General features: G+C 32.0%; 3 protein-coding genes across 4 annotated transcripts in view; 1 reads left to right on the forward strand and 2 right to left on the reverse strand.

Moving 5' to 3' along the window:
- Window positions 1-2,006, reverse strand: part of LOC108689377 (b(0,+)-type amino acid transporter 1) — a 23,285-nt gene extending 21,279 nt beyond the window's left edge. The window contains exon 1 of the mRNA XM_018196117.1: window positions 1,492-2,006. Within this exon, the coding sequence (XP_018051606.1) occupies window positions 1,492-1,516 (25 nt within the window). The 5' untranslated portion in view covers window positions 1,517-2,006. The remainder of the gene's footprint in view (window positions 1-1,491) is intronic.
- Window positions 2,007-2,349: 343 nt separating this feature from the next.
- Window positions 2,350-6,582, reverse strand: LOC108689363 (cytochrome b5-like). Of its 2 annotated transcripts, XM_018196098.1 has the most exons (5): window positions 6,536-6,582; window positions 5,327-5,749; window positions 5,044-5,172; window positions 4,906-4,973; window positions 2,350-3,813 (listed from the first exon to the last, which is right to left on the reverse strand). In XM_018196098.1, the coding sequence occupies exons 2-5, from the start codon at window positions 5,480-5,482 to the stop codon at window positions 3,732-3,734; spliced, it is 435 nt and encodes a 144-aa protein (XP_018051587.1). In that variant the 5' UTR covers window positions 5,483-5,749; window positions 6,536-6,582; the 3' UTR covers window positions 2,350-3,731. The 2 variants fall into 2 exon arrangements, with proteins under 2 accessions (XP_018051587.1, XP_018051586.1); XM_018196097.1 differs by lacking the exon at window positions 6,536-6,582 and having other exon boundaries at window positions 5,327-6,503.
- A 1,142-nt stretch (window positions 6,583-7,724) lies between these two features.
- On the forward strand, window positions 7,725-9,975 carry LOC108689420 (torsin-like protein). Its single transcript, XM_018196177.1, has 3 exons — window positions 7,725-8,287; window positions 9,002-9,267; window positions 9,334-9,975. The coding sequence occupies exons 1-3, from the start codon at window positions 8,095-8,097 to the stop codon at window positions 9,928-9,930; spliced, it is 1,056 nt and encodes a 351-aa protein (XP_018051666.1). The 5' UTR covers window positions 7,725-8,094; the 3' UTR covers window positions 9,931-9,975.
- Window positions 9,976-10,373: the final 398 nt, after the last annotated feature.

The raw sequence follows: 10,373 nt of genomic DNA on the forward strand, positions 1-10,373 counted from the left end.
AATTATTAATAAATTTATTTATTTAAAATTGTATAAGAGTGAAAGTACAGCGCGACAGTTGATGCAATTTAACAATCAATAAAAATTATATTTAGATTTATTTTATTGTTTGAACATTCGGCTTCAGTGAAATTACACTGTAACGAACAATAAAGTAAATCTAAATAAATAAAAACTTTCTATTGATTGTTAAATTGCGCATCAATTATCGCTACACTCTTATCAGTTCATTCGCGATTTTAATTTTTCGAGAATCCTGTATAATCTTTTAAATTTATTTACATATTATACTAAAAAAAAGTCTAATCGCATTAATTGAAATTTCAAGAAGGAATGGTAGATTCAATCATAAAAATACAGATTCAATTATAAAAGACATTTATTATTAAATCTATCAAACATTCTAGTTGAGATAATCAGAAATTCAATTATGATAATCAAAATTCTGGTCAATATGATGATTTTGTTCATACTTGTTAGTACAACCAGGACATATTTTTCAGAGAATTAATAATAAATTTATAATAAATTTATGTCAGCCAGAAAAAAATTAGATAATTTTTAATAATAATGTATCAAATGCTCGCATTATTCCATTAATAATTTTGTTAAACTATTTTTATCTGAAATCGAGAGGCACTATAAAAGCCTAAGGTTGTAAGTAGAAATCAGATATTACATAAACGATAATTAACTATTAAGCGATACTTTATTTAAATATTCATTTTCTATTAATATCTAAAGTTGATTTCTCTAATACTGATTAATTTGTAACAGAAATTTTTTCTTTGCTTTTCTTTCAGAACATTTTATCGAACCGTCATGTGCGGACGGAGATTATTTAATAGATAATCGCATTAGAAATTTTATTACTCTTAAGCGGTTTTTTTTTCTGAAAGATTAATGCGATTACGTAATGAGAAGCGCGCCAGTTGTTTTCATTGCAAACAAACAAACGTGGGCGTATCGCGTGTATACCGGCGAGATACGAGACTGTTAATCGCGATTAGTTTGAGGCACAATGATCTCGCTTTTTAAGGAATTTGAGATAATTACTCATTAATTCAATTAATTTTTTTCACGAGACCGTTTTTGTATCGAAATCTTCAAATTCTCTCTCAGGACGAAAAAAATATAAAAACTCAGTGAATAATAAGTTCAACAAAACTAAAACTCTACTTCTTATGTATCAAGAGAAATCTGATCACAGGCTTGTCCACGAAGATGAGAAAATAGATGAAGGGAATAACAATAAAATAAATGAAAGGAAAATTTAATGAAAGTCCATTTTAAGAATTTTCATCTTCACACAAGGACAGATATATTAATTAACTGATTTGAACTTTCGATTATGTTAAAACGACTTTCTATTATGTTAAAAAATGGAATTGCAGAGCCAGATAAATCAACGATTACAACGACGATCTAATGCGACCGGCATCCCTATCATCACACAGACAAGGAGGGTTGCTCCAGCAATTACGCGCTTACCTCGTTTGAGGGGCGCGACATGCATGACTCTTGGAGGGACCGATAAGAAGGGCGGATCGTGAGACCGCCTCTCATGACACCACGCCGCTACTTTTCAGTGCAACCACCGCCGTTCGCTCCTTACAGCTGCTGTCTTCGCGTCCTTCGTCGTTCTCGCACCCCTTCTTCTTCTACCTCCCCGTCGACCTCTGCCCTTCTACTTCCGGGACCGATCCCTGTCCTCTCCTCTCGTCGCTCTTCTCAGCGTGTACTCACTCCTTTTTCCCTGTCGCGTACTATCTTTGTTCTCTCGTAAACTCTCCTCTCGTTTCTCGCTCGTTCTCGCAACGATGCTGTTCAATCGGTTCGCCGAATTTACTTATTCGCTCTACAAGTCTCCTCTCTTCCGGCTCTCTCTCTCTCTCTCTCTCTCTCTCTTTTTAATCGCCTGTCGCTGATGTCTCTGTCAGAATAATATTCCACGACGCTCCCTCAACGAACTTTCGCGCTTTACTGGGCGTTCGTCGGAGTCGTCGGAGGCGAGGTCTATCAAAGCCACTGCTATCGAGGGTCGAGGGAGTGGAGAGACGCGAGGGCAAAGCATGAACCGGCGCGGTACGGCGCGGCGCAGCCCGGCGCGGCGCGACGAGACGCGCGCGTCGGAGAATTCGCTCGATACCGACAACGAAGCGACGCCACCGTGAATCCTTACTCCAGAATGGTGCGTAGCATCCATTGGTTATCCCTCGCTCATCACGCGACTCCTGCGTGCGGCAGCCACGCAGGACGTCTGATCGTCGGCACTTAATTTCAATGCCACTATTGCCACTTTGTTGAACTCGTTTTCTGTATTCGGGGTCAGATGAATGTTTCCGTATGACCTTTGCAACAGAATCTTTATTTATCAATGTATAAATATACTATATGATAATATAAATCTATTATATTATATACTAAAAAAAAATTAACAATTTTGATGTTGATATATTCATTTTCTTATATACAGAAAGAATAGTTGTTGAAGCATTAAAAAATTTGGCTAAATATAGATTTAAATATTATTTTGTCGGATTATTAATATTAATTTAAAGTAATTATGTAAAATGGTCGAGTTGGTTATGAGAATAAAATTTTTTGCAGTATTACGCAATATCATGCTTGAATTTTTGACTGAATAATTATTTTAATGATCCACTAAATATATACTTTTTCAGATGTTATCTAACTAAATTTTTTAATAAATAACAAAATTATTTTTTCTGTATACAGTACAATGCATTTATTTAAGAATGTTGTGCAGTCGAATAGTTTTAATAAATATTTAGGCTGATATTTACAGTCGACATTCTTAAGTAATGTTTTTATCATGGTGATTGATTTATGACGTGTCAAGACTGCACTTGAGTTAATTATAAATATAAAAAGCGATTGTGAATACTAATCTTAATCTTAGAATATTAAATCTCAGAATCGATCTAAATTAAAATCATCACAAGTATTAAAATTCTTAAATTTTATATAGCATTATTATTGTTTGTACATGTTTGAATTTTGCGATTTATATGCATTATTATTTAAAAGAAATTTTTTAGAAATCTATTATGTTTTTATTGGTAAATTGTAGAAAAGATAATAAATGTGATTACAAATTCATTATACTCATTATAAAAAATATTTTAAAAATTATTTTAAATGCAGCTATTTTATCTCTTCATCAGTGCAGTCGATGCAGTCTTCTTGATTGATCTGCTATAATATATAAATAATATTAACAAATATGATCACTCGTTTCATATGTTTTGATCGATGATCGAATTACTTCTATTAGTTATTGTCTTCTTGTAGTAGTCTTTTTCTCATTTTTAAGGATTTAAGGACCAGGTTTACTTCTTTATTCCGTGGGAATCCTGCTTTCTAAGGAATTAAATTAATTTATTTCGTCAATTTGGAAAACGTCGCGTATGAACGCTACATGTACATATGCATATATATACTATGTGTACAAATGTATACATATAAATATATAAATGTGCGTTATTTGTATTATGTATCATTATATAGTACATATTATCGGCCGTTTCCTCTCTATCTTCCTTTCTCGTGAAAAGATCCTAGGCCAGAAAATGCATTATTTGGTTCATAGAAAACAACAATACGCGACATACATTCGGAAAAATTGTACAACAATTGTTTATCAATACATATGTATACATATATATAGTTGTTAACAAGTAAATAACATGAAAAAAAGGCGGAATGTTTTAATATGCGCTGATAAAGTTGCGATAGACGATGGTGGCAAGCACCCCAAGGGCAATTGGAATCAACCAGGACCACCAAGAACTGCAATTGCCAATCATCACATCACGATGCAGTATCGACTATTTACACATGACGATTCATATTTACACATGATACTTAAAAAAGAAACAGGTTTTCTGCTTGTATTTAAATACAGATAGTATGAACACGTTGATATTTGATTTTATTCATGCAGGTGTTAAAAATTAGTAAACTGATTTTGTCTATACTTAATATATATTTAGCAAACTTAAAATTTTTTTTTAACAAGAAGAAAGAACGTTAATATGCTATTAAGACCTACTTAGAGCTACAAGCTTTGAGTATGCTTAAGTATTTAATTGATCAATTGGTAGAATTTTACTAATTGAACAATCAGGAGATGCATTTGATGCATTTATAGCATATTTTCAATTATATCAAAACATTAAAATTTCAGGAAATTACAGAAAATAAGAGCTGTTTTCAAACTTAATTAATTCAACTTTTTAACATATTGTATAATATTAGCATTGTAAATAAAGCATTAGCGTTGCTAAAATTACTTTTAAAACGTAGAATTGATTAAATAAGAAAGTTCTTGGGAGTTAGATAATGAATAAGCTCAATACAAATTTACTGATAAACTCTTGTTATTATAATACATTTGCACATTACAAAAATATCTGAATAAAATAACATCAGATAAAGTATCGTTATATTATGATTAGACACTGATTTTACAAGATACCCTTACCTTGGATTTAATAACATCCGTAGTTATGAAACTAGCTAATCACAGTCATTCCATTCTTCTGAGGAACAGCTATGATTGCTAATTTCATAACTACGAATATTATTAAACCCAATTAAGCGTACCATGTAACAGAGGTCACCTTTTAAATAAAAAAGATTTCCATTTTCCAGTATTCATACCATCTGTGTAATAATCAAAATTAAAGAAAGTTAAGAAGAAAAGAGTTAATTGAAAAATTTAGGAACATTTGTGAAAGATAGTGTCAAAGAAAATAGATTTCTAGAACAGCAAAAAATATTCTGAAATATTAAAATGTGAAGATATAATAGAATTGTGAGAATGTTAGAATCATCAAGTCTTTAAAATAGTACGATAGAAAAATGAGAATAAGATCATACCTAGAGCTGTCTTCATTTCCATTAGACCAGTCCCTTGTTTTCTTTTCAGAATCATCTGTTCTATCTACCTAAAAGGCATACCAATAATAAAGAAATACAAGAATAATGTAAAATGCAGCTTGTGAAATCAGCTCTTACTTCTACCAACTCTCCAATTTTATATGATTCCATCATTTGCCTAGCATCAGTTGAATGTCCAATATCTTCGAAAGCTTCTGTAGCATCTTGTCCGTTTTGTTCCAGGAGTACCTCCTCACCACCAGGATGCTATTAAAAAAAATTAACATATCAGAATAGTTTTAATAAAAACTGTATATTTAAAAAATATTATATAAATATTTCAGTAAACAAAAATAAAGATTCAAATTGAATTCAACAAAGATCAGTATCAAAGTTTTTTTGTGAGAAGAAAAACTGCAACCTCATTGAGAAACGAGGTGACATTGTAGACATTATTATGAATGATGATCCATGTATCTTTGGAAGTTTCAGTATGCTTCTCCACTTCTGCCCGCGTGAAGAGTTTGCCAGTTGAAGTAGCGGTGGCGGTGTCGTCTTTAAGATCCTTAGTTGCCATCTCAATTAGCGTGTCTTTAGCTTTCCTTTGCTGATGAGATTCGAGATCACTATCTTTTAACAAACGACTTATGTCGATTGACTCAGCGTTTTTTCTCTTAATTCGTCACCGATGTTCCCGTCAGAGCATCAATTGTGGCACGACTAGTAACGTTCACGAAATAATTCAACAAGTTGAATTTTGGTCACGATGTAATCAGTATTTTTGATAGATCTTGATAATTTTGAATTATCATCAGTTATTGATGTTTAACTTAATTCCTGATTCCTGAAAGAATAAAGAGAAATGTGTATGATTTTTCAAGCTATTCCGGATTAATTTGCGAAAGCGCCGTATGAGGGCAACGCGATCATGGTCGAATGCAGAGATGCCAACTGTCAAGAACTTAAAGAATTTCACCAACGTCAGTTACTTAATCGACTGTTAACTGACCAATCGCATTTACTGTTTAGTGGAATTGACCAATTATGGTTGTTAATCAATTCTGATTAAGATTAATCGACGTTGGTTTTATATATATATATATCATCGCATATATATATAGATGAAGCATTCTCATGCTTTTCAGTGGGGTTGAAGCCGGAAATTGATAGTTTATGTGGCGTTTTAGGACCCGTGCTATTTCACTCTATCATACTGTTCTCTCATCAAAGTAGAAAGAGACATCACGGTTTTAAACGCTATATAAACCGTCAATTTCCTTCAAGCTACGAGCAGAATGTTTGGTCTATATATATATATATATATGTCGTTGGTACAGATCTATCACATTGCTTGCAGTGCTTATATTTTTTACGTCTTAACTCTTTTCAACATCCGAATATATGAATGCGTTTTGTAGAACGCAACAGTTTTGTAAAGACTCGTGTCCATCTCGGTAGAGAAAAAATTAACAAACGTCACCATTCTTTGGTCAATTCTTTCTTCATTCGAAGTTTCGGACCGATTTTTAGCATCGAGGACACAAGGCTTTAGAAATCGGTCCGAGATCTCGAATGAAAAAAAAATTGACCAATCGCATGGTCATGTGATAAAGGTTACAGTCCACTTAACGTTTCAAACGCTACAGAGCGCTTGTCAGCATTTGTAGCACTAACATGACTGTTCCATTTGATACTTCGGAACGTGCTCCCTGCAACTCTAATTACGTCATCAATGTGTCATTGTTTTTGCTCCCGCTTCGCTCCAATGGCTCCAACTGCCTCAGAACTCGAGGACTCGGGAGGTGGGTCTGGTGGGTTGGCTGGAGCGTTCACATAGTAATTGTAGTATTTGGAACAATAATGAACCAATCGGAGCGTAGCGTTTGGAATATAACGTTCATTTGGAAGAAGCAAGTAGATCGCAGCCTAAAAGATGTCTTTATAACAATTTATGCCCGTATTCATAGTCAGACCTTGTACTTAAGGCTTCCTTAAATATAAGGCCTGACTATGAATACGAGTATTAGTCGTCTTTTAATTATCTTTTAGACTTTGTGCTCTCTCCGGGGAGACTCCGGGGAAATTAATTGAAAAACGATGACATTATCGATAATTAATAAAAATTTACTATTATATTAACATAAATATTTCGATTTATTATTAAATTCATTATTAAATTCATTATTTTTATTATACAAATGATAAATAAGTACGCTGAAAAGTTATAATTTTTTCTCTGCATTTATCATTTCATATTGATTATCAAATTCGAATGATAACATTAAAATCATAGTTTTAAATAATCGAGTATTATTATATTTTATATAGATGTTTACGAAACTAATAAATCATGGAGTTAGTATCATATTAGTTTCTTACTCTAATGCTCATTCCACTAATGTAGATTAACTTTAATCTCGATTCAACGATTTTTCTAATCTTTAAAATTAGAAAAAGACAAAGAATAAATTGAACCGAGATTAAATTAAGTTAATCTACATTGGTAGAAACAACTCGCTTAAACTCGCTTAAATTTTAACAGACACGCGAACGGCGAACTTTCATAAGCGCCATTCCATAATCGTCTTTAATAGTATCTCGGTGCTTCTGGTCATTAATTAAAATTTTATCTTTATAAAATTATCTTAATAAGAATATATTAATAAGAATTATCAACAAAAATTATATTTCATTAAATAATTAATACTATTTAACGTATAAATAATTAAACTCTCTTCTTTCGTCCTGAATCATTAAAAAAAATATATATATATATATATTTTCTTTTCTTATAATTCAGATATGGTTAGGTATGATAATTCTAAAGACCGATTCCAGTAGTTGAACTAGTATACTTTTGGAACTGAAAATGAGATAAGTATACGTGATATTTGTCAAAAGCGAGAAAGAGAGTTCCGGTCTAGAGCATGATGAAAGAAGATATTTTCCACCATGGTCTAGAACGGTCTGGAACAGACTTTAATGCAATGGAGAAACGATAATACCAGTTGTGATGCTACTACAGTTGAATACATATAGTGCAGTACAATATTATGGTATGATATACCATCGAGAGTCTGTGTTGACCTGGGAAGATTGTAAGAAAATAATAGCCGAACTTGCCGTTCTTCTAATAGCGAAGTAGAAGATCAAAGGAAAAAGAAGAAAAAGAAAAAAGAATTCGATAACATGAATCTCATCAAACGCGTCCTTATGCTTTTACTAATTTTTATAAAATTTCTCGCGTTTGCACAAGGCGAACTTATAACACTCGGTGTATTAAGTGGTGCATTAAGTGGTTTAGGTTATTATGCGTACGACAAGTACAAATGTGTGTACCAGGAATGCTGCACAGATGAATACATTCCTGCTGACTTAGATAGTAAGTGTGAATCCATAGAATTTCTTCTTATAAAAAAAATTTAGATTTATGTATTGTCATTAAATAGAATTGAAGATATTTTCAATCTAATAAGTGATTCGTATATTTATTTTTGTTAAAAGTGATTTGATGCATTTTAATATTTTCTGATGATCATTGATTATCATTAGTTTTTGTTTTAATTATTAATTTGAAATCAGAAATAATTTAATTATCAATTTTTACCAGAATATTATAATTTATTTGAATATTATAATTAATTATACAGTTTAGTTTCCGCAGCTTAAAAATCAATAAAATTAGACTTATTCGATGTGTTTTTACACACAAAAGAATTTGGCAGAAAAAAGTGCCGCTCTGCCCCACGAACTAAGATATTAAGCGTTGAAGTTGATTATTATTGAGGTTAGGAAATCTGTCAAAGACGAAATGGTCTATATATAATGTATTGTATTGTGCACATAGATTTCAACTTTTTACGCGAAGCAACTTTCTTCTCCCTTCCCTTTCCTTCTTTCTATCAAGGGGCGCACGATTCTATTCTTCTATTCTTTTTTCTATCAAATTCTTTCATGCAAAAATGCAGTAAATGCATTAAGCATAATTTTTTTGATTTTTGAACTATGGAAATTAAAGCTATATAATTACCATAATTTTTTTTATCTTATACGTATACATTTACACAGAAATATTAAAAAATTATTGAAATTATAGGATTAGAATATGCACTTACTGCTAAATTATACGGGCAACAAATTGCCCATGAAACGATCATAAATGCACTTCGGGGCCACTTGGAAAATCACAATTCGCATAAGGCGTTGGTCATGAGTTTTCATGGCACACCAGGAACAGGCAAGAACTATGTTGTGCAGATGATTGCCAAAGCTTTTTATAAAAACGGTGTTCAGAGCAACTATTTCCATTTTTTCAATGGCCGTAATGATTTTCCTCTGCAACGAAAAGTAGATGACTACCAGGTATATGCATTCAAATATGTAATTCATTATAATACAAGTAAATTAATGGACAATTTGTTTTTGTAGGAAGAATTATACAAAATTATTTTCAACGGTCTGCAACAGTGCGAGAGATCGATGTTTGTGTTCGACGAGGTGGATAAAATGCCAGAGGGTTTACTAAACGTACTGGTACCATTTCTAGACTACAACAATTATCATAAATCCACTAAGAATAGCAAATCCGTGTACCAGAACAAAGCTATTTTTATATTTCTCTCAAACACTGGCAGTACCAAAATAGTGCAGCATCTCAAAAATCTGTGGGAGAAGGGCAAGAAACGGGAGGACACAAAACTACAGGATTTTGAAACACTCGTAGCTGGTGGAGCGTTCACTGAGAAGGGTGGTTTCCATCATAGTGACACTATACAGACTAGTGTGATTGATCATTATGTGCCTTTCCTACCTCTTGAGGAAGTGCATGTTAGAAAATGTTTGGCAAGGTCTTTCACAGATCGAGGTGTCACTCCGAAAGAGGAGATGTTACAGGAGGCACTGTCGTATTTAACTTTTGGCCCTGAGCCGCTTAATCTGTATTCGATGGCAGGCTGTAAGAGGATAGAACAGAAAGTTGCTACTATTGTATATCGTAAACAATCAGAGTCCAAACCTATTGATTGAAATAATTTGAAATACTGAAATTTTTAATAAAAGTAATAATACTGATAAGACATTGTGTAAGTATTTATATAACATCTCGATAAGATCCTTTATTGATAGAATTTCTTATTGGCACACTCAGAAAAATATATGTCTAACAATTAAAAAAATAGTAAACTTAATTTTTTATACTTACAATAAAATACAATATATATATATATATATATATATATATATACTTAAAATAAAATTGGAAAAATCGTTGCAGAAGTACGTATTTCCTTATAGTCATCCAATCACTTTGTCACTTCATACTTTTCGAACTCGTCGAAAACTACACAGCTGAGAATTCTTCGAAATTGTTATTATTTGATAATGACAATTAAATGTCACAAAACTATTTTATAAAAAAATTTTTTTTCAAAAAAAAATTTTTTTTATAAATTTTCTTGTGTGTCAAAATT

The sequence above is a fragment of the Atta colombica genome, unplaced genomic scaffold (assembly GCF_001594045.1).
Source record: "Atta colombica isolate Treedump-2 unplaced genomic scaffold, Acol1.0 scaffold27, whole genome shotgun sequence".
NCBI classification, from domain to species: Eukaryota; Metazoa; Arthropoda; class Insecta; order Hymenoptera; family Formicidae; genus Atta; species Atta colombica.